This window comes from Pituophis catenifer, unplaced genomic scaffold (genome assembly GCF_029215685.1).
Source record: "Pituophis catenifer annectens isolate HBS135680 unplaced genomic scaffold, rPitCat1.0.hap2 SCAF_2, whole genome shotgun sequence".
In the NCBI taxonomy this organism is placed as follows: Eukaryota; Metazoa; Chordata; class Lepidosauria; order Squamata; family Colubridae; genus Pituophis; species Pituophis catenifer.
The window spans coordinates 243606142-243630594 of NW_027256882.1; the positions used below are offsets into that span (position 1 = coordinate 243606142).

Genomic DNA, 24453 nt, shown 5'->3' on the forward strand with positions numbered 1-24453 from the left:
TCCGACCTGTTGGGGCCCCCTGTCAGCACCGAGGTCGCTGGGGTCTGCGCTAGATCCGTCTAGGTGGCCATTGCAGAGTCTGACTCCCTAGGCGTGGAACGCGCAGCGCTTTCTGGTCTTGGCCCCCTGGTGAGAGACATAGCCAGCACCTTTTGGACTTTGGCGCACTGCCTCTCGAGCGCTTGATGGCGTCTTTGAGCGTCCTTGTCTTGGAAGGTCAGCCCCGTCCCAGGTTTGGACCTGCGGCTGGAGCTTTCAGACCGCTTTCTGGAACTCTTTTTGGATGATTTAGCCCCCTTGCGAGGTGTGCTCAGTTCCAGCTCAGGGTCTGAGGAGAAAGGGAAGTCAGACATGGCGCGTTGTTGTTGGCAAGGCTCCCCTTCCGCTGGTGTGATTATGGCGAGACTTGTGAGCTCTGCCCCGCCAGGTGAGTAAAGGCAGCTGAGAGCCCGAAGGTCTCACTAGCTAACCCTCCTTGCAAAAGGCACCGCACTAGAGGGATTGCGTGGGTGAGCCTCTAGGAGCTGTAGGAAAATGTTTGCCCAAGATGGCGGCCCATGTGGTCTTCAAGAGGGCGGGCGCCACGTGGAGTGAGGCTCGGGTGCCTTCTGTAAGCTATGGTCTTATGCTGGAGGCCCGAGGGTCCAGTCAGCTGCCGTGCTTCTTTGCCGCTCGAAGGGGTCCTTTTCCTGGTGGCTGGCAGGGCTATCTGGGCGAACCGCGGCTGCACGCTGCTCTATCCGGCACGACCGGCGTGGATCCGAGCCGATCGCTCTCCTCTTCGCCCCGCGCGGCTTTGAGCAATTTTGAAACTGGCGCCGGTTGCCGACAGGCAAAAGCGCTGCGTAGGTGGCTCGGCTTTCCGAATCTGACGCCCAGCTGATCAGCGCTGCCGCTGCAAGCACCGATGAGCGAGAAAAAAGGAAAAATAAGGCAGCGAATTAAAAGAAAACCCCGGGGGAAGGAAATATTCAAAAATAAAATAAAGTCCTAAGCGTCCCTGAGAAGGGGAAAAAGACAAAAGAACACAAAGAAACAGGGAACAAATACCTTAAAGCAGGAGCTCCCGAGAAACACTTCAGAGCTTGCCAAACAACTGAGCGAAGACTGGGGTGTCATGGGATTGAGGGGTGTGGCTGAGCAGCGGGGAAAGGGGAAGTCCTTTGTTTTTTGTCTTTATTTAACACTTAGTTGTTTGCCAAAGGCTGAAGCATTAACCCATTCATGGATAGTGGGAGCAGCGCTCAGGAAAATAACTGCACACCCTACGATATCTCATATATATTTCTGTGTTTACACACACACACGATTTGATAAATCTTGGCAAATACTATGCCCTACATTTTATTTATAAATTCTGAGAGATAGCATATTGATAAGCCAAAGTATCTGCACCAATATCTACTTCTTTTTTCTTGTGCGAATCACTCAAGCATATTAACCTTCTTTTGGAGGTTTTGTCAAGGAAATTCGAAGCCAATTTTCCCCCTCTTAACTGTACCCATGATTGTTCTTGATGCAAAACTTTTTTTCAGTCAAAAAACTCCTTGCTTATCATTTTCAAGGCCCTAGTTTTATACATCTCTTATGTTTTCTTTTAGTTACTTAATCAAAGCTTAATAATTTGCATTATTCGTGGCAATGAAAAGTTAAAAGATGTAGAAATGGCAAATTGTGAATTTGTGAATGAAAAATAAACATTCTCAAGAGATTTCATATACTTCACTAAATAATAGATAAGAAATATAACAACATTTATTCTGTTCAAGATATAAACTTACTTGAAAGGAGTGTTTGTTGGCTCTAACAAAGCTTTGTGGCGAAGTAGTGCAGGACCTGAAGATGAGGCATCTTGTAAAATGTGAATAGAAATAAAGTTTTCTGGTGGACCTCCATGCATTTCAAGTCGTCTGAGAAGAACTTGTTCCCAGCGCTGAAGAGCCTTTAGAACTGCATGGCATAGCGGTGAACAAACTGGAAGTTCTAAAGACAGATATTTTTTTATTCAGTACAGTATTTTCTTTAAAGTATATTATATTCTCTGAATGTTTTATACTACATACTTTCCACAATGTTTCTGTTGTCAGAACATTAATAACACTAAAAACTTCTAGACATGTTTTCTCATTAAGGTGAACTTCAGAGCTTCAGAAGTAGCTACGTATTTCAAAACTGAAGTTAGCAAACATATTGTTGAATGAAAAACAATGTAAGAACTGTTCAGACTAAACAGAAACATTTTACCGAGTTAAAACAGGACCTAGTTTCTCATTAAGTATGCATAGGTTGTCTGCATCAGCTATTAATAGAATGTCCTAAAGAAAAATAAATTTACCCAATTGCTAGCAGCTCTTGAACTAGAAACATTGCATCTGTAGCAGTATTGCTGAGAGAAAGGGAGACATGCTTATTTCTCACCTCACCTCACCCACCCCATCCCACACTGCATGAATTGTGAAACGGTTTGTGAATTGGCACTTGTGTCTGAAAACAGTCTGCTGAAATTGTACAGAATAGGCAGCCCATCTGAATTTAAATGTCTGCAGTTAATTAAATTCTTACATTCTATTATCATATACATATATCATATATGTTCTGAATTTTACTGACAAAGTTCCATTTTGGCTGTCATCATTCTGAAAGATCCCCTGCTGAAAAACATGTATTACAAGCTTGGTATTATATTTCAAATCAAAACTGGGTCATTTCAAATGGCTACAACTATCAAAAGACTTCCTGTTTACTCAAAATATCTGGCATACAGTACTTCTAGTTTAAATTAATGCAGTGATATGCACATATAAAAACAGACAATGATATTCACCAATAATCAAAAATATATTAATTACCTGTAAGATCATGTCCAGCCAATGGGTAGAAACTTTTCAAGTTACGGAGAACTAGCTGAACCATAGCCAAGCGCATCAATGACCAACTAAACAACAAAAAAGATGTTATTGTTTTTCCAGCAATTTCCATGTTGCTGAAGACCAAAAATATTTTGTATTTAACTATTTAGCTAATACTTGTTTTCCTTTTTCTCTTATTACTGTAAATATATCTATTACAAGGCATTCTAAATTCATTTTAAGAGCAAAAAAGGACACAAATAATATTTTATTTTAAATTTAACCCTAATTATAATGCTTTTGCAATCTTCTTCCCCACATATACTTCAACCCTATAAAGTAGCTGTTCAAACTTTCTTTGGATAAAACATTGTAATTAGGCAAGGCCACTCCTGAGTTAAGTTTTGAACAATGAATTTCTAATTCACACCATATACTTTTAGTTACTACTCTAAAAATGAATTCTCAAACTCACTATCCTCCTAATTTTAGGAGGGACACAGGCATTTTTTCTACTATTATTTGAAATACAAAGTTGGATTGCTGTCAGTTATTTACACCTGCTCTTTCTGGAAAAACTGAGAGTAAAGTCTGGATTTTTCACAGTTCCTGCTGCAAAGAACAAATATTAATCCAAAATAAATGTAAATTTAAATCTAGATTTCAGGAATTATGCAAATGTAAGACATCCTATCCTTATCATTAAAAATGTGATTTTAAATTTGTTTTGAACTTTATTTCCAATGAAATGATTTTATTTTATAAAGTTCTAAGTTTCAATAATTTTTTTTATATATAAAGTATAATTATTGAAAGTGTCTATTTAATTCTTGTCCAATTCTAACTCTAATAAAATCATTAGTTTGATCCATGGACTAGCAGATGGACATCATACCAATATATTAATAACTTTATGAAATCTTGGCAATACAAATTTTGAGAAGCCTTAGCTTTGGTAAAGAATTATATAATTTCTTCTGCATTACAATTTATGCCTATGCTAAAGTAGAAACTGAGTTTTGCACCCTAGTTTTCTTTAGAGAACACTGTAACGTGTTTAATTTGCAGGATCCAAAGAAATATCAAACACTTTAGAAGGATTTCTTCTGACTAGTCTGCTGTCCCAACCAAGACAGGGAAAACTCTAAATTAGCATCATTCAATACATGACCTAATGTAAAAAGATGAATGAATAATTAGAAAAATTAGAAAAATTAGAAAAAACGGACGTTGACTTACCTCTGAACGTCCCTTTTGAGTACGCTGCGACTCCAATCCATAGATTGGGAAGCTCTCCTCACGTTGCTGGGGAACTGAGTGCAGACTTTCTTGGCTGGCCACGCCCTCTCTGTGTCACTCCCGTCAGTCTTTCCTCACGAAGATACAGGAGCTCCAACGTCAACTAGAATCTCAACCCACCAAAAAAACAGAGAAGTAATTGCAGAACAGGAAGCCCAAACACGGGCGGGTATGGATTGGAGTCGCAGCGTACTCAAAAGGGACGTTCAGAGGTAAGTCAACGTCCGTTTTCAAGTACGCTGCTCCTCCAATCCATAGATTGGGATATACCCAAGCTACAGATCCTGGGTGGGAGGCTGACTGTTCCCTGAATCCCGGGATTCGACCACTTGTTGCAAAACCCGACGGCCAAAGGATGCTTCTGCAGCAGCAAACGAATCAATTTTGTAGTGTCTAACAAATGTCGAAACAGACGTCCAAGAAGCTGCTCGACATATATCAAGAACTGAGGCTTGAGTTGCCCAGGCTGCTGAAGCCGCCGCACTGCGGGTAGAATGTGCATAAATACCCCCGGGAACGGTCTTGCCCGTGCTAGTATATGCAGTCGAGATGCAGGCCTTGATCCAGCGCCCTACAGTAGTTGGTGACACTTTCTTCCCCATAGTGGATGGGTGGAACGAAACGAGCAAGGCCTCAGTACGACGAAAGGACGCAGTTCTTCTGATATATCTGCGGAGGGCCCGTCGCACGTCTAGAGTATGCCAGTTCTTTTCCCTAGGGTTCCGGGGATCCGGGCAAAAATTCGGCAGAATGAGCTCCTGGGCCCGGTGAAACCAGGAGTTCACCTTTGGTGAGAAGGAAGGGTCCAACCTCAACACTACTCTATCCGGAAAAAACTGGCAAAGATCGCTTCTAACTGACAAGGCGGTCAGTTCGGAAATCCTCCTCGCAGAAGTTATCGCGATTAGAAATGTCAGTTTGAAGGTTAAGAACTTCAGAGGGATAGAAGCCAGCGGCTCAAAGGGAGGCGATGTGAGTGCTTGGAGGACTAGGGGTAAGTCCCAAGTCGGGAAGCGATGGACCACTGGCGGTGAAATATTAGAAGCACCATGTAAAAAACTCCTGATACGAGGGTTCTGTGTCAAAGAACGATGAGGTTCACACACTAGCACCGTTGCAAGTGCTGCCACCTGGCGTCTCAATGTGGCAGGCTTCAGTCCTTTATGTAGACCATCCACGAGGAAGTCCAACACATCTGGAATGTCGGCCGAAGTCGGGTCCACATGATGTTTCGAGCACCAAACCGAGAACGCCTTCCAAGAAGCTTGGTATATGCGAGACGTCGAAGGCCGTCTGGCAGATTGGATAATATCAATGGCCGAGTCAGAAAGTCGGTCCTTCTTCAGCAGTCGCCTCTCAAGTGCCAGACGGTCAATCGGAGCCACTGAGGCTCTGGATGGGCGATGACCCCCTGGCGAAGAGAGACGACCTGCTGAGGTATTGTCCATGGAGGTGATACTGAAAGGTTCACTAGATCCGCATACCACGGTCTGCGCGGCCAACAAGGCGCCACCAGTAAGATTTCCGCCTGTTCTGACAACACTTTTCGGATCACCTGAGATATCAAGGGAAGTGGAGGAAACGCGTACAGAAGCCCGACTGGCCACCGGCACCTCAACGCGTTGCAACCCTCCGCCTCCTGGCATTGGTAGCGTGTGAAATACCTTGGTAGCTGTGCATTGTTGGGTGCGGCGAACAAATCTACGAGCAGCTTTCCAAAACGTCGAACTATGTCCTGAAATATGTCCGGATGTAGTTGCCACTCGGCCGGATCGATGCGTTCCCGGCTGAGCCAGTCCGCTTGTACGTTGGAAATTCCGGAAATATGATCTGCTCTTATAGATGCTGTGTGCCGTTCTGCCCAGGACAAGAGCAATTCCGACTCTATCATGAGATTCCGAGATCGAGTGCCTCCCTCTCGGTTTATGTGAGCCTTGGTGGTCATGTTGTCCGTCCGGATCAACACGTGACGGCCCTCCACAATGGGACGGAAATGTCCTAGAGCAAGGCGAACAGCTCTCAACTCCAGCCAATTGATGCTGTTCGCCTTCTCCGATGGAGACCAACGACCCTGGACTACGTGTTCCAGAAGGTGAGCTCCCCAGCCCACCAGACTGGCGTCTGATGTTATGACTAGTCGGTCGACTTCGAGGAAGACACATCCGTTGAGAAGTGCGGGAGAGGTCCACCACCTCAGTGAAGACCGAAGTTGAGGCGGAATCCGAACCGACGACTGAGAATTGCTGCGATTGGCTTTCTGAAACGGTAACAGGAACCACTGCAACGGTCTCGCGTGCCTGCGTGCCCAGGGAACGATTCTGATGCAGGACACCATTTTCCCTAATACCTGGGATAGACGAAGCAGTGAAACCTTCCGGCTGGATGCAATCTGAGAGACCGATGATTTTATGTCTTTGATGCGATCCGGCGACAGAAATACCTGGCCTTTGGTCGTATCTATCACCGCTCCCAGATGGAGGATCCGTGTCGTTGGAACCAGATGGCTTTTCTCGCGGTTTATTGTGAAGCCGTGATTTTGAAAGACCCTGAGTACAGTCTCTATGTCGCTCGACGCTTGAAGCGGAGAAGATGACAGGACAAGAATGTCGTCCAGGTAACAGAGAAGACGAATTGGTATAGATCTCAGGGACGCGGCTACCACGGAGACCAGTTTCGTAAAAGTTCTGGGAGCGGAAGAGAGACCAAAGGGCATCGCACAGTATTGATAATGGAGAGAGTCGTATTCGAATCGCAGGAACCTGCGATGCGCCTGATGGATCGGAACGTGTAAATAGGCTTCCCGTAAATCCACCGACTGTAGAAGATCGTTCGGCCGGACACATGCCAGAATCGAGGACAGGGACTGCATCTTGAACCTCCGATACAGGATGTATTTGTTCAAGTGCTTTAGATTTAAAACACCTCTGTATCCTCCCGAAGCCTTGGGGACTAGGAACAAGATGGAATAGAACCCTTTCATCTTTTGGGATTCGGGCACCGGTTCTATGGCTTTGATGGATAATAAATGAGCAATCTCCGCCTCCATCAGATGTCGTTGATGCAAGACCGGAGACACCGGGCAGCGACGAAAACGGCTGGGCGGGGCCCCGACGAATTCGAGACAAAGACCATGATGAATGGTGCGCCGGATCCACTCCTCGGTTGTTGAACTTTGCCACTGATGAAGAAAGAGCTGGAGACGACCACCAATGGCAATTAGATGTTGTGAGTCATTTGCCACGCTTAGGAGGGCGGGAACCGCCACCCCTGAAGGGACGCTTGGAGGATGATTGTGAGCGTTGTCGGTCTCGAAAGGGCTGACGCTCCTGGAAGCGGTCACCGCTGTGACCAAATGATCGTTGAGCATAGGAACCACTGGATCCCGAATAGGACCGAAATGACTGTCGATTAACGTATGGTGAATACCTGCGTTCTGGTCTGCGAAAGGAAGAAGGGAGAAATTTACGTTTCTCTTTGTCCTCCACCAAAAGAGGGTCTAAGGCGGCGCCGAATAAGGCCGGAGCTTTAAAAGATGACGATGCTAGCTTCCACTTTGACTTCGAATCGGCTTTCCAATTGCGAAGCCAAAACATACGCCTGTTGGAAACTGTAGAAGCGAGAGAACGGGCTGCGAATTTTGCGGCATTTAAAGAGGCGTCTGCTGAATATTCCGTAGCAGCGACTATCTTGTTAATATCTTGATGTATGCGTTTCTCAGCAGTGGGAAGACGCTCCTGTAGCTGTTTGAGCCAAATTAATGTTGCTCTGTTGAAAAAAGATGTCGCTGTTGCAGCTTTTATCGCCCAAGCGGCCGCCTGATGTGCTTTACGAAACCCCATTTCAGTTTTCCTTTCGTCGGCTTTTAAGCCGTCCATAGCGTCCGCTGGCACAGCTGATGACGAAGAAAGGTTGGCCACGGGCGCGTCCACTGTTGGTAATGCTAAGATATCGTCCAACTCCGTCGCCGCGCAATAAAGCCGTTTGTCCAGGTTACTAGGCGCCGTTAGGGAACCCGGCTGACCGAAGGCACTCTGGATAACATCTGCAAAAAGTGGTGGGCAAGGGATAGCATCTTTCTCCTGCTTAGCCACCTGAAATAAGGCATCGTGTGTGGATGAAGACTTGGTAGCTGGACCAGAAAGAGGAGCAGTTAATAGTCCAAATTGGGTGGTCACTTTAGCTTTGTACAAAAGCGATTTGAAAACAGAAGGACGAAACAGTCCAGTAAACGATGGTTTCTCTGGCGGTAGACCTTCATCCTCGGAGAATTCCATGTCCTCCGGACACTCCTCCTCCTGGTCAGACGCCTCCGAAGAGACACATTCGATTTGTGCCTTGGTGCGAGAGGGGATCTGGGTCGGTGGCCTCGATACATTGGAAGCCGTTTGAAGAACTCCCATGCCTTGTTGCAAACCAGTCGCCAAGATCTTGGCCAATGCGTTAGACAACATTAACTGTAAGTCTATCTGGCCAGTATGTTCTTCAGGTCTCAGCCCAGCAGCTGTCGGGGTAAAGGCAGCCGATGGACCTGGTCTGGAACTATCCGATTGAACCGTCTGCTCCAACAAGGACACGTTAGGCAAAGACATAGAAACCCCACGCACTGTTTCCAAATTGGAAGAAGGAGGAGGGTGATTGACATTGGCCCCAGAAGCCTCTGAACAAATTGAAGAGGCACTAGAATGGTCTTGATAAGCTTCAGACCTTGTCGAAGAAGCGGGACATACGGACTGATCCCTAGCTTTCTTTGCTTTGTCGAACTGCTTTTCAAGCGCCTTATGACGCTGTAATTCAGATCTGTGTCGACTGTCCAGTTTCGCGGCTTGAGATGATTTGGATGATGTCAGATGTTTAGTTTTAGAACGTTTTTTCCCCCCCCTTTTTGTTGATTCATCTCAGAAGGTGGAGCCACATCCTGTTCCCCATCGGATGATAAATCTAAATCCGCCATTATAAAAGGCCGCTGCAGGAATTGAACCTTGTAGCGAAGCCAGTCAGACACAAGAAACCGTTGTGAAAGGGAGTTCTGGGCCAGTAAGCATCAATCTCCCCTAAATGAGGAGTTGTCCTCAAAGCCTTGCGTACAGGCAATTTCCAGGCCTTAACAGTCTGGCCGTAAAGATAATAGCAGACTGTCCCCCAAATCGCCGCTACTCACACACGTGGAATGCTCTAAAATGGCGTCCGTGCGATTCCAAAATGGCGGCCGCAGTGAAAGAGGCTGAGATTAGCCTTCCTGGACGAGCCTGTGCAGGGCGCCAACTCCCACAGCTGCTAGAGGCTTCGGTCCTGAAAATTTGCCTCCAAGGGAGCCCAGGAATTGAGCGAAGCCGGCGGCGTTGAAACGGCCCGGTTGCGAAGATCGGCGGCGATCCAAAATGGCGGCCGGCAGCTTCGATCGCGCACACTAACCGCTTGGGGAAGCCTGGACCTCAGAGCCTGTCAAAGGCATAGACAGACGCTCCGGAGCCGCCGAGAAATGTCGGAGCTGAGGCGCTCGTGGTTATCCCAGCTCACCAGGAGACCAACGAAGCGCCGGCGGCTAAGGGTGATCACGGATCCGCCCAGCCGGGTCGGAATCCGGATAGCTGCCTCGGAGAATGTTAAAGGGGAAGGAGCGGAACGCCCTGGAGCCCCAGGAACGTTATCGCTCCCCCAGCAGCTTCACCAATCCCACGCTGCAGCTCCAGTCACACAGAGAGGAACAAAAATAATAAACTAAAATAAAAACAAATTCCAACCTAGCCAAGATTTTTTCAGGAATCTAACAAGAGCTAAAGACAAATCCAAGTTCCCTCAGTCACTGAGTGAGAAAGACTGACGGGAGTGACACAGAGAGGGCGTGGCCAGCCAAGAAAGTCTGCACTCAGTTCCCCAGCAACGTGAGGAGAGCTTCCCAATCTATGGATTGGAGGAGCAGCGTACTTGAAAAGATGCCTGCAAAATTATTGAATTATGTAAAGAAAAAACTATAGGTAATTCAGTAATAATTTATACCTAAATGAATTTGAGTTAGAGTGTTCCTGAAGTTTTGAATCTGATAAGAACGCTCCATCTTCATCTTCATCTTCATCACTGCTGTCCTGACTTTCTTCTGAATCATATTCAAATCTAGTTTGGGATGATCCAAGATATGGCTAAAAAGAAGAAAACAGATTAAGAAAAAATTGTTAAAGTGTTACTATTTTGCTTATCAGGGTAAGAAAAATACTAGCCTTTTTCTTACCTTAATACTGAATTGGCATTTTATGCATTTCTAAGGTATTATTATTTTATTTATTTATTAAATTTATAAGATATATACATGCAAGAATGCAAGATTAATCCTTATAATCTCAGCAGAGATTAGGATATTATTTGAAAAGATTATTGTTTGTAGGTGCAGAAGTTTGAAGAAGGAGCTGACAGATATTCTCCATTTGTCAAGGAATAATAGGACAAGTTTTATTTCAAACAACACAAAAAAATACCTTTGCTATAAAGTAGTCCCAAATACTAAGTTCAGGAGGAATAAATTTCTCTTTGTAAATAGAAAAGTCTTGTTCTTTTCCAGGTAAAATAGTAGGTGAATTTTCTTTTGATGATGATTTTGATGTCAGTCTAAACCGCTTATTTTGCTTCTCACCGTCATCTATAGGAGAAGAGGCTACAAAAAAACCACATTCATTTTTATAGGACAATGAAACTTATCAAATAAATGAATTATATCATCTTCACCTTTCAAATCAACTATAACCTACATGCTTAATTATAACAAAAACAAACAAGAACTATCAATCAATACCTGCTATGTTTAATTATTGCAATTAAACAATAACATGGCTAGCTTTTATTCCTGCCTGTAACTTTTTGCTTACATTTCCAAGAAAATCTGAAATGCATTTTAAACAAATGATTCATAATAATTCTTTTTGCATAAATATGAAAATGGAAATATTCAAAGCTCATACTACAAATATATGTCTAATTTTATAAATTCTTAGAGATACATTATAACTGAAAATATAAACATATCGGGGGTATATGAGTTTTGTCCTTTTTCACTGCTCTCTATTACCTCTCTATTTTTACATTTCTACTGGAAATAAATGTTATTTCAAAATGGTTGTCATCAAACTATTTAATATATAAAGATGAAAATCTCACTTACCTTAATGCTAAAAATATATCAAATATATCAAAGTCTTTTAGCCAGAACAAGCATGCACATGCATTACTTACTATGGAACATTAGCTTTTCAACTAAATAAAATAATGCTTACTCTTATATTGAAATGGAGGCACAAAATAAGCTGAACAAAATGTTACATGATACAGAGGCTGAAAAATATGCTTATCTCTAATTCCCATTCAATCTTCCCTATTATGAAATAAATTTACTATTTAAGCGGGCAATATTATTAACCCATTAATAATAAAATTATCAAGCAACTTTAAACATATTATAAAAAAATGAAAATACCACTGTATTTTTTAAGAAATGCACTTTAAACATGTTTTACCATTTTATTTTGAAGTTACAAGAACTCTTGTGGTGTAAAGGTGTGGAACAGTTTATCTTTGTCAAAGACAAAAATGTTCTTTAAAATGTCTGGCGTACAAATGTAACACCTATCTATCTATAAGTCCTTAAAGAAAATATTTTTTTTTCCAAGAATTCTATAACAGCTTTCCATAGCAATCATATGACCATCTGAAATGATACATTTGCTTTAAGTACTTGCAGATAGGTGCTATATTTATTTGACATAATCTTTAACTCTGTCATTTTCAGAGGAAGAATTAAGGATGTGTGAAATCAAAATGGTTTGTATTTTTAAAAGAATGACATAACAGAGAATGAAAAAACTTCCGAGCTATGGTTCCAAGCCTACAGAGGTTGCTCTGTCAAATACTATTCCAAATATTAAAATAAATTAAAAAGCATTCTGAAATGACACTGCCTTAGTATCAAAACCCATAAACTGTATCATGTTTTGCACAAGCAGCAACATTTTGAGCATTCCACAGCTTGCAATGGAAAGTTGCAGCAGTCATCACAATTTGCATTCCATTAGCCATTTGAAATTCCAAACAGGTTGACCTAATTTTAATTGAATGATATCACAGAACTATTTTGCTATGGCTTGCCTTTTTTTAATATATTGGAAAGTAATAGAATTAAATTAAAATGTGGATTTTTTTAAAAAAAAGTAATCTACAAATTTATTCTGTAAAACGTTTTTACTTGAAAGAATGGTATGTATGCAGTATTTTAAATGGATATATATTCCCAGTTAAAAATCTAGCATTCATAATTACTGAAATATTTGCTTGCAATATAATATGTAAATATGAATATACTGTATCCTTCTGTAATCTGTATCATCTTTTTAAAAATGTCCTATTTATTTCACAAAATAGTAAGGCATGCAACTTATATAGAATTCATGCTAATTTATTTGCTAATAACATATTTAAAAATTTTCATTTACATAAAACAAATAAAAAGATTTTGCCATGATATTTTCATTCTTACAATTTAATTCTCAGGAAATTATTTTATATAGGTTTTCAAAGAGGATGCTATCATTTAAAGGTGTTATTCTTACATTTAAACTATTCAATTACCTATTTTTATATGCTTTTAAATTTCAAACCTGACCTCTCTGAAACCTTATTGAATTGTTTAATGCTTTTAGCACTTAAACATCAGGTTTTCTGGGTACAAAAGAGGTCTGTTTTTTAGCACTTCAATCAAATAAACTGAAAAATTCATATAACAGCTAAACTAATCAGAGAACAGCTACTGATCCATAATTAATATACACCTTGTAATAAATCATTATAATTAACTACCGGTATAATATTTGTCATATAGACTGCCTGAATGAATTCTGAATATTGATTTTTTTCTCACTACTTCCCTACAGTACCTACACAGAATCACACAATAATTGTTTCAAGCAAATAAGACACTGTATATGATTTCGGCAACATCTGAGGGATAGTACAAAAATGCTTAAGCCTATAGCAGGGAAATGACCTTAATAAGGGGGGAAAACATTTTTGTAGGTTACACAAAGTAATTTTCTTCTCTTTTATTCAATTTACAACTGTTTCAACTGTTAATTCCATTTCCATTTCGAACATAGCTACTTTGGTCTTTGACACATTAATTTTCAGAGCCATGTTCCTCCTTGCATTGTACATGTATTGCAAATTATTTGGGTTTTCAGCCAACAACATGGCATAAATTACATACTGAAATACAAACACATCTGTACTCCACCCAACACACTTTTGATATCACCACAAGCTTCTACATTCCTTATATATTCATCCATAATTGCATTATGCAACCAGGGAGATATCACATATCCTTGTTTTTTTTCCTTCTACAATGCTTCCTTCAGCATTCCTATGATTCTTATGCATGCTTTATTTCTTTCACATATTATTCTTATCAAGTTGAACAAGCAATCTTCAGGTCCATATTATCACAAATCTTTACATTCTTAAAGATTATTCACATACTTTTTTTGAATCAAGTAACATCATATATTTTTCAATTATTGCTGAAGGAGAAAAACCTGGTTTATGCATCCTCTCCACAATATAAAGCTTCATTTCAAACCCCAAATATTGCTCATGGTCACCATCTGTATCTTTTCAACCAAAATTCTGTCAAACACCTTCCAGGCACACTTGACAAACTAATACTTCCAAAATTTTTGCATTCGTTCTTGCTACCTTTCCTTTTGTACAATGGACAAGAGCATTCTTCTAATCATCAGGCATAGTGTGGTCTTCATACATACATAAAACAAGACCAAGGCCACTTTATTAAAAAAAAATTATCAACATTTTTCTAATTACCCTATTATAACTCTGATCCTGAGATCTTTCATTAATATTAGTGACCCCAATATAATAGTCAACTGTCACCAACCTATGAATTCCTATGTTCACATGCTTCCACAAATCAAGATAATGCCAACTGAAACTTTCTGAGATATATCTTAGTTCTTTATTTTAAGAATAAAACCTACACTTTCACATGTATTCATCAAATTCATTCCAGAAGATCAGGTCACTTTTATTTATATCATTAAATCTTTCTCATTTCTTGTATTCACAATTGCATAATTTTCATTTCATTCATTAATGAATGAATACTCTTTGTCATTTATCCCACCTATATTCCAAGTAATGATCTTCTACAGGCTCTGACATCATCAGCACAGCCCATCATGGATTTAGTTGACTGAGGTTTTCATATAATGCCTTTCAGCAAGATGGAGTATGAATGGTGTACATTAGAATACCAGCCTTAGTCATACATGTGTCACATCAGACACATGCTAATATTAAAGGTAGTACTAGTGACTGGTAGCTTTTAGCAGATTTAGGCCAGTATTCTATGAAAGCAACAAATCTGTAATTTCAATTTACGATATTCTATACAACCAGAATGCTAATCAACTAACAATCCAGATGATATCCCTAAATAATTGGAATTAGGTTTCCTATCAAATAAAGTCTATAGCAATATCAGCTTTCTCCAAAACTGGAATTTTGGAGAAGATAGTGCATTTTAATTTGGTGATTTCTTCTCTTTAGCACACTAAAAGTCAACATATATAAGTCTTGTGCATCTTTAAAAACTCTACCTTTTTATGTCAACCATACCCAGTTACTTATATTTTAACTATATAAATATTTCATAAACATAATAGCTACCATATTTTTCGAAGTATAAGACGCACCTTTTTTCTCTTCTAAAAGGGGGTGAAAATTTAGGTGTGTCTTATACACCGAATGTAGCCCTGCCCACCCACTGGCCCCCACCCTTTGGCCTCTGCCTCGCAGCAGTTACCTCCTTGCAAGCAAACAGCAAGAAAAAACAGCTCTTTTCTGCTTCAGCACAGCCTAATTAGCACAAGCTGATTTGATCGGCCTTCTGACTCTCAGCTGATTTGCTCTCAGCTGTTTTGTTCAGGGCTCTGTTGCTTGCTACAAAGAAGTAAATTGCTGGAGCAGATTTTTTTTTCCTTGTGCTAATCGTGGCCAGGGGGGCTTTTTATCAGGTTCGCCTGATTCGCCAGTTGCAGCCCTTTCTGGATCACGACGCCTTGCGCACAGTCACTCACACCCTTGTCACCTCCCGACTGGACTACTGTGATGCTCTCTACATGGGGCTCCATCCAGAATGCGGCCGCGCGGGTGGTTATGGGCACAACTCATTGTGCCCACGTGACACCCCTCCTGCGCGAGCTGCACTGGCTCCCAGTGGCCTTCCGGGTGCGATTCAAGGTGTTGGTTACCACCTTTAAAGCGCTCCATGGCATTGGACCTGGATACCTTTGAGACCATCTTCTGCCACCAGTAGCCTCCCACTGGCCAGTCCGCTCCCACAGAGAGGGTCTCCTCAAGGTGCCATCGGCCAAATTATGTCGGCTGGCGACACCCAGGGAGAGGGCCTTCTCTGTGGGAGCCCCTGCCCTTTGGAATGAGCTGCCCCAGAAATTCGTAAGATCTCTGATCTCCGTGTATTTCGCTGTGCCCTCAAAACCTTGTTGTTCCACCAGGCTGGGCTATCAATGTAAAGATTTTAATTGGTTTTTAAATATGGGATTTTAAATTTGGGGGTTTAATAATTAAGCCTATTATTTAATAATTTTAATTATTTTTAAATTTTGTCTGTCTTTGTGCTTTTAATCAGGCTGTACACCGCCCTGAGTCCTACGGGAGAAGGGCGGTATAGAAATAAAATAAATAAATAAATAAATAAATAAATAAATAATCAAGCTGTGCTGAAAACGAAAATGAAAGTAAAGCAAACTGTTTGCTGCAAGAGGCAAAATTGCTCAGAGGCAGAGGCAGAGGCAGAGGGAGATTTCTTTTTCTTCTTTTCCTCACCAAAAAAGGTAGGTGCGTCTTATTTATTTATTATTTATTTATTTATTTTTCATATTTGTATACCGCCCTACTCCCGAAGGACTCAGGGCGGTGAACAGCCATAATAAATACAAATACATATAGAAGTTAAAAACTATTAAGAAACAGATTAATTTAGGCTCAAAGATTAAAAAACATCCAAATTTATCTAAAGAGGTTTAAAACCCAATTTAAAATACAGTTTAAAAGCCAATTAAAAAGGGAGAGTTAGGCCAGACCAGCTTGTTGGAATAGAAATGTTTTCAGGGCTCAGCGGAAAATGCGTAAGTCTTGGATGTTTCGTAACTCTGGGGGAAGCCCGTTCCAGATGGTAGGTCTTATACTCCAGTGATCTTATATTCCGAAAAATACAGTAATTACAAATAATTTAAGTAACCAATAGAAATATATATCCATCCATCCATCCACACACAGACACAAAAACTCAAGACTGCAAACATACTTAATACTCCTGTCATCTATTTTCTATACAATCCTAGTGGGGTTGGGCTAAGTGAGAATAACTGACTCAAAAGTCATCCAGCTGGCTTTCATGACTAAGGCAGTCCTAGAATTCGCAGAGCTTATATCTATGCATCTTAACCATTCTTGCAACCCAAAATAATGCAAGCTAACTTAAAAGGAATAATTTTTATTCTCATTTTTTGAATGTTTAAATCATTGAACAAACCAGGGCATGAAACTATATACAATTAGGGCTTGACTTACAACCATTTGTTTAGTGATTGTTTGAAGTTACAATGGCACTGAAAAAAGTGCATTCCCATGATCATGTGATTAAAATTTGGATGCTTGGCAACTAGTTCTTATTTATAATGGTTGCATGTCCTAGGATTATGTGACCACCTTTTGCAAAATAAGCAAAATCAAAGGGGAAACGAGATTCACTTAACAGCCGGGTTATTAATTTAACAACTGCTATGATTCATTTAAGAACAGTGGCAGGAAAGGTTGTAAAATGGGCAAAACTCACTTAACAACTGTCTCACTTGGCAACAGTAACTTTGGGCTCAACAATAGTCATAAATTGAGTACTACCAATATACATTTAAGTAATATCAGTCTATTCTGAACAGTTATATAATTTTCTATTTGTCTCTATCCAAACAAAAACTCTAAAAAACATTATATCAAAACTTCAAATCCAGATTAAATGTATAAATCAATTATGCCGCCTCCTCTGAAACAGTTCAAAGAAACTCTATTAACAGATTAATTTCTTTTATCTGAATTTCACTGAAATCAATTTTATGTATTTCATCGTGATTTCATCTAAACCCATATAGAAAGCTGACATCAATTTCTATTTAAAATGTATACATTTAGTGTTGAAACTGTACACATTTCATATTATTTTTATTTTAGTAAAAATATTCAATACAAGATTATAGACTGGAGATCTCTCCCAAGATCATTTGGTGTCAAGACTTGCTAATTACATATCTAATTATAATCAAAATAAAATCAGTTGTATAAGCCTATTATTTGTAAATGCTATTATGTTATTATTTGGTAGTCTACACTAATCTTCAATTAATAAATGTTTTTTCATTAAAAATTATTTTTATGCTGAACTAATAAAAATTCATAGCCACATGCATACAGTCATGTGACACAAACAAGTAGCTCGATGGACACAAATATATTGAAATATTTCTGATAATTGCAAGTCATGGTCTTCCTTCATTATTAAAACTAATTTAGTATGAAAATAACCAACTACATGATTTGTAATAGTGAAATTTTGATTAAATTTTCTGACATAATGAACCACAAATCAGAGATCATGACTTACAAAGAGACTGTTTTTGCTTGATTATTTTTTTATGCAAGGTCACATCACATATCAACACTAGATTCAAATGCCTAGAACTGAAGCTAGCATCTTGCCTGCAAGTTTGGTAGGACTATGAGTATTGACGGTTGTTAGAGATTTGGTAAACCCCACGCATTCCATAGAAAATACTACTACCTGATGTGGGCTAGGCATAGAGAAGTGCCTACCTGCCAAAGAGAGAAAACATAAGACTACGCTTAGATAGAATATTGCTGTCATACATAATAGAAAACAAACTTTTCAACATTTTAAAAAAATGTTCAACTGGTATGTTGTCAACATTACAAAGTTACAAACAGAAAATTATTTTAATTTTCCAAACAGAACCTTTTTCAAATTTATTTAGGACTCTTTATGTATGCATTATACATTCATAAGGAAACAATTTTGCTTATATTAAAATTATGAATAATTTACTGCTGCACTAGATTCCTGAATATAGGGAAGTGTATTCCCCTCAGTAGGCATGCATGAAAAGTGAAGAGTTATATTATTTTTTGACAACAGGAATATTATATACATTAAGCTATGTGCACTAATAGTAATCCTCCTGTATTGGAACCTGATTTTTCACTCTTTTACTTGTATATGTGTACCCCCACCCCTCGCCACAAAATTCTAATACTGTCATTGTTAAACAAGCCAGCAAGAGGCAATATATCTTACACCCCAACTTGTTTACTCAGAATTTTTTTTCCACATTTATTATCTTGTTCAAAAGGAATAAATCAATACTTCAATAAAATAAAACCAAATTCTAGTTTATTCTTTCTTTAAATTGGAAGAAAGAGATGGATACACAAAATACAAAAGTTCAATTTTTATGTAATGATATTTCTGCTCATGTATATAATGATAATTAAGGTTTTAGTATTATATAGGAACTCTTGTATGGTAACATAAAAATATGTCCCTGCGGATTTTACTCCGCTAGTCATTGCCGACTATAGGGGGTAGGGCCCATCTCCATTTCAAGATCATTGAGCTAGCGCTGTCCAAATACATTTCCACAGTCATGTGGACAGAATGATGTCATAGAGCGTTGTTACTTTCCCACTGAAGAGGTACCTATTATCTACTGGCATTTGCATGCTTTTGAACTGCTAGGTTGGCAGGAGCTGGGGGCGAGGATGGGAACTCATCCCATCACATGGAGCTCAGATCTCGAACCTAGGCTGCCTGCTTTCCAGCCAACAAGCCCAGCATGTTAATTGCTGAGCCACCACACCACTCTGATAACATACACAGTATAAAAACTAAAAAAAAACTGAGTTCAGTAAATATTTACATACAGAAAAAAATAAGGAATGTACTAACCCATCTTGGTTGTTTCTTGAATTGGTCCTTTCTTGGGAATCTTTGCACCACCACCAAAGACAGCAAACCACATTTTGTCATTAAGGGGATGGGCCACAATCCTGAATAATTCATTGCTGGAATGTGTTGCTAGACCATGAATGAAGAGACTAAGGTAGATTGCAGTAAGAATTTCACAGAGCAAAACTGTAATCCCAGACTGAGCTTCTTCCCCAGCTTGATTCAGCAATTGTATTAAATCCATTATTCCTGAATAGACAAGAAGTGCCATTTAGTGATAAATTACATACAAAGAAAGACAAGAGAAGCCATTTTCAATTATCTCCAGAAACACTATAATACTATAAAGGGTATAATACTATAAGGGGCAACTTCAGATGTCTGAACCACCTCCAGAACTCCCAAACAGTATGACCTTTAGTAAGAATTCTGTAAGTCAAAATCCACAAATCTGGAAGTTACCAAGATTGAAGAATCAATGGGTGGGTGGGCCTTAATTTTTAAAGATAATTAATCAGCATGAGGTTACCTAATACTATATTTAATATAAAGTGGAAGAAAAAACAACTAATAGCCAGAGGGTCATATTAGAAGAAGAAAAAGAAAAGAAACTATTTTAAACTCCCTGTTGTAACACAGAACAATATACTGTACTTCAAAGAAGCCAAACAATTCAAAACTGCATGAAGAAAATTAAATCTTGATTACCTGGCCATTGAGCTGGTGTAGTATTTGGTGTTACTGTTTCATCTGAACTTGCTGTTCTTAGAGAATGCCGATGAGAGAGCAACAATGTCTGATAAATCATTCCAGTGAATTGGTTTGCTTGCAATAAACTATTAAAAAAACCCCAAAATTGTAAAAATCAATATTATGGTATTTTGATTGAATATAATGGTCAATCACGATTTACTTAGCTTAACTATTTCATACAGTTACAAGAAAAAGTATGTGAACCCCTTGGGATTACGTGGAATTTTGCATGAATTGGTCATAAAATGTGCTCTGAACTTTATCTAAGTCACAACAATAGAAAAACACAGTCTGCTTAAAATAATACTACACAAACATTAGATGTTGCCATGGTTTAATTGAACATAACATGTAAAAATTCACAGTGCAGGGAGGAAAAAGTTATGTGAGCCCCTAGCTTAATGACTTCTCCAAGAGCTAATTGGAGCCAGGAGTGAGCCAACCTTGACTCCAATCAGTGTGATATTGGATGTGTTGCTGACAGCTGTCCTGCCCTTTAAAAACACACACCTGTTTTGGGTTTACTGGTTTCAAGAAGCATTGTCTGATGTGAACCATGCCTCGCAGAAAAGAGCTCTCAGAAGACCTACAATCAAGAATTGTTGACTTGCATGAAGCTGGAAAGGTTACAAAGGTATCTCCAAAAGCCTTGATGTTCATGTGTCCACGGTAAGACAGACTATCTACAAATGGAGAAAGTTTAGCACTGTTGCTACTCTCCCTAGGCGTGGTCGTCCTGTAAAAATGGCTGCAAGAGCACAGCGCAGAATGCTTCATGAGGTAAAGAAGAATCCTAGAGTGTCAGCTAAAGACCTACAGAAATCTCTGGCACATGCTAACATTTTTGTTGACACATCTACAATAAGGAAAACATTAAACAAGAATGGAGTACATGGGAGGACACCACGGAGGAAGCCATTGTGTCCAAAAAAAAATATTACAGCACGTTTGAAGTTTGCAAAAGAGCACCTGGATGTTCCACAGCACTACTGGCAAAATATACTGTGGACAGATGAAACCAAAATTGTTTGGGAAGAACACACAACACTATGTGTGGAGAAAAAAAGGCACAGCACACCAACATCAAAACCTCATCCCCACTGTAAAACATGGCGGAGGGAGCATCATGGTTTGGGGCTGCTTTGCTGCCTCAGGGCCTGGACGGATTGTTGTCATTGATGGGAAAATTAATTCCAGAGTTTATCAAGACATTTTGCAGGAAAACGTACGACCATCTGTCCACCAACTGAAGCTCCGCAGAGGATGGGTGATGCAACAGGACAATGACCCAAAGCATACAAGTAAATTCAACAAAAAAATGGCTTCAACAGCACAGAATACGCCTTCTGGAGTGGCCCAGTCAGAGTCCTGACCTCAACCCGATTGAAATGCTGTGGCATGACCTTAAGAGAGCGATTCACACCAGACATCCCAAGAATATTGCTACACTGAAACAGTTTTGTGAAGAGGAGTGGTCCAAAATTACTCCAGGTCATTGTGCAGGTCTGATCTGCAACTACAGGAAACGTTTGGTTGAGGTTATTGCTGTCAAAGGACGGTCAACCAAAGGTTCATATACTTTTTCCTCCCTGCACTGTGAACGTTTACATGTTATGTTCAATTAAACCATGGCAACATCTAATGTTTGTGTAGTATTATTTTAAGCAGACTGTGTTTTTCTATTGTTGTGGCTTAGATGAAGTTCTGAGCACATTTTATGACCAATTCATGCAAAACTCCACGTAATCCCAAGGGGTTCACATACTTTTTCTTGCAATTGTACATATTCTAATCAAGAGCATTAATAACATTAGCTGCTGAAAAGCTATAAAAATTTTGCATTGTCATCTGTTATTATGAGACCTGATATTTAAAGTCAGCTTTATTGATTACTAAATACATTAGTGATTTAATACTATTACTAAGATCAGGTAAACTTAACATTCAGAAACAAAAAGTATATGACGTAATTTTTGGACTTCCTTGCTTCTTTATGGAGAAAGATAATTACATAGCACTAGAAATGGCATGTAGAGATAAGACTTTGGATGGTTCTACAATACACAGATTTATTTTTCATGAATCCCTAAAATACTGACAACTAGTCTCAGAGTTACATGGCAGCTATTTTTTCCCTGTTCAATTGTTCTTGGGGACTGCCTGGAGAAGTTTACATGGCAGTTTACATCAGAAATCATGGTATCCTGGTTTCTAACCTTATGCCTTAACCACTGCATCAAATGTGCTCTCACATTACAGCCTAAATGACCTTCAAAATACTAAATCTCATGAAATCTCTTGTGAAAATGTCAAAATATTAGATATAAAAGAATCCAAAGTTGTCTTAATATTTGCTCATGTTATTCATAATTATGGTATAGAATCTTTTAACGTTCTTATGAGTGATCATACTGAAAAAAAGCAGATTTAAAGGAAATATTTAATAAGATGGTCCATACTGCTTTGTGAAACGTCATAAAAAGAAAAAAAAAGTATTTTTCCCTGCTCATATGTTTGCTTAAAATGTATGAATTCTAAACCTTGTTTCTGCAATAGCAATTAATAAGCAGATTCAAACTATGTGAATAGACATAACCCTGTACTGGCAATATAATTATTTCATCTTTCAGGCAATTTCTTCAACTTTATCATGTGAAACTAGGAATAGAATAAAGATCGTTCTACATGTTTGCCAATTCTCAGATACATAATGTTTTCTAATACAAGTAATATGATGTTATCAGAGGTGATCAGGAAACAGCGAAGTATAATTATGAGGAAAACAATCAGTTTTGGATATCTGCAAATCAGATCTACCTTATTAAAAAGCTATAGTTTGTTTTAATCAGTTGCTTATCATGTCTGATCTAAGAATTTGTCACCTTTCTTATATTTCTAATTTAACTGAGTTAGCCAATTTAATATTAGCTGAGTAGACTCTGATTAACCTAACAATGTAAAATAAATGTATTTATCAGTATTATAGTTAGTTAAATACAAATTTATGTCAAAAAGTATGGATTCCCGAACTATACAAATGTAATCTGGAGATGAAGATATTGCAATAATAATGGTAATAATCTTTAATGAATATCATATCATAAATCAACCATGGTACTGATGAATTATAGCCTTTCTTATATTGAGGTCCTAGTACTTTAGATTATCAGAGAATAACTAACCCCATTTTTGAAGAATGCAGGTAGTCCTCAACTTACGACCACAACTGAGCCCAAAATTTATGTTGCTAAGTGAGACATTTGCTAAGTGAGACATTTGTTAAGTGAGTTTTGTCCCATTTTACAACTTTTCTTGTCACAGTTGTTAAGTGACATTCTTAACTTAGTAACCCAATTGTTCAATGAATCTGGCTTCCCCATTGACTTTGCTTGTCAGAAGGTTGCAAAAGGTGATTGATTACATGACACTGAAACACAACAACAGTAATAAATATAAACCAGTTGCCAAGCATCCGAATTTTAATCACATGAACATGGGGATGCTGCAATGGTCGTAAGTATGAAACATGGTCGGAAGACACTTTTTTCATTTACAATTTTTGCCATTGTAACTTTGAATGGTCCCTAAATGAACTGTTGTAAGTCGAGTACTACCTGTACAAACTAAGATATAGATAGGAGGTAACATTTAGTGCATTTTATACCAGATTTTGATTCTACCTCACAGAAGGGAAAAATAAAAATGTTGTTCTCATTGTGCCAAAAAACTTATTTTTGTAAAAAATAATATATATATATATACCTGTAGTTATGACCCCCACAGAGAGACTGGTATATGCAAGCTGATAAAGATGCTGCTAATGTGTGCATTACTTGTATCTGGAAGAAAGACATATTTCAGACAAAATTATTTATATGATCTTGAATACCTTGTTTTTATTTTACTTGTTCAAGCAAGATATTAGAGGGCTATTCATTTAAACATAAAATAAACAACTTCCAATATACATATAAATATTAATATGGCTGTATTATTACAGCAAGTAATGTAATAAAAATCTTTTTAAAAAGTTCAGTAAAATACTGTCAAATTATAGATACTTGCCTTATTGTTTTGTACCTCTGGGTGGGGTGGAGAGTCAAGAGAAATAATAGCATGTAGTATATCATGTGTCAGGTTACTAAGATGCAATAATGGGTTGGCCACCACCGTTTTGGCACTTGCAGTACAGGCAAAAAGAAGAGGTATTGTGCTCTGTTCAGATACAATATTACTATACGATTGCTCCGAAAATTCCTTTATAAAAAGGATGAAAAATAAAGAGTATAATTTGACTTTCAAATTTCCTACAAAGATGAATTTTCTTCTATACCCACACATACATATTGATACAATGTTAATTGGAATAAGTATTCTCCTTTCTCATCCAAAAATGCCACTAAAGATGGACAAAAACAAGTAATCCAGGGTTTATTTTGTGGAAAAATGTTTAAGTTG

At 39.0% G+C, this 24453-nt stretch overlaps 1 protein-coding gene across 4 annotated transcripts in view; it reads right to left on the reverse strand.

Annotated features, from left to right (window-relative positions):
- DMXL1 (Dmx like 1) overlaps window positions 1-24453 on the reverse strand; it is an 87969-nt gene that overhangs the window by 25232 nt on the left and 38284 nt on the right. For 3 of the 4 annotated variants that reach the window (XM_070938716.1, XM_070938715.1, XM_070938714.1), the window contains exons 25-32: window positions 24061-24252; window positions 23758-23834; window positions 19951-20078; window positions 19243-19491; window positions 10619-10794; window positions 10146-10285; window positions 2850-2935; window positions 1782-1983 (exon numbers count right to left, since the gene is read on the reverse strand). In XM_070938716.1, coding sequence (XP_070794817.1) covers window positions 1782-1983; window positions 2850-2935; window positions 10146-10285; window positions 10619-10794; window positions 19243-19491; window positions 19951-20078; window positions 23758-23834; window positions 24061-24252 — 1250 coding nt within the window. The remainder of the gene's footprint in view (window positions 1-1781; window positions 1984-2849; window positions 2936-10145; window positions 10286-10618; window positions 10795-19242; window positions 19492-19950; window positions 20079-23757; window positions 23835-24060; window positions 24253-24453) is intronic. The other variant, XM_070938717.1, reaches the window with a different exon arrangement.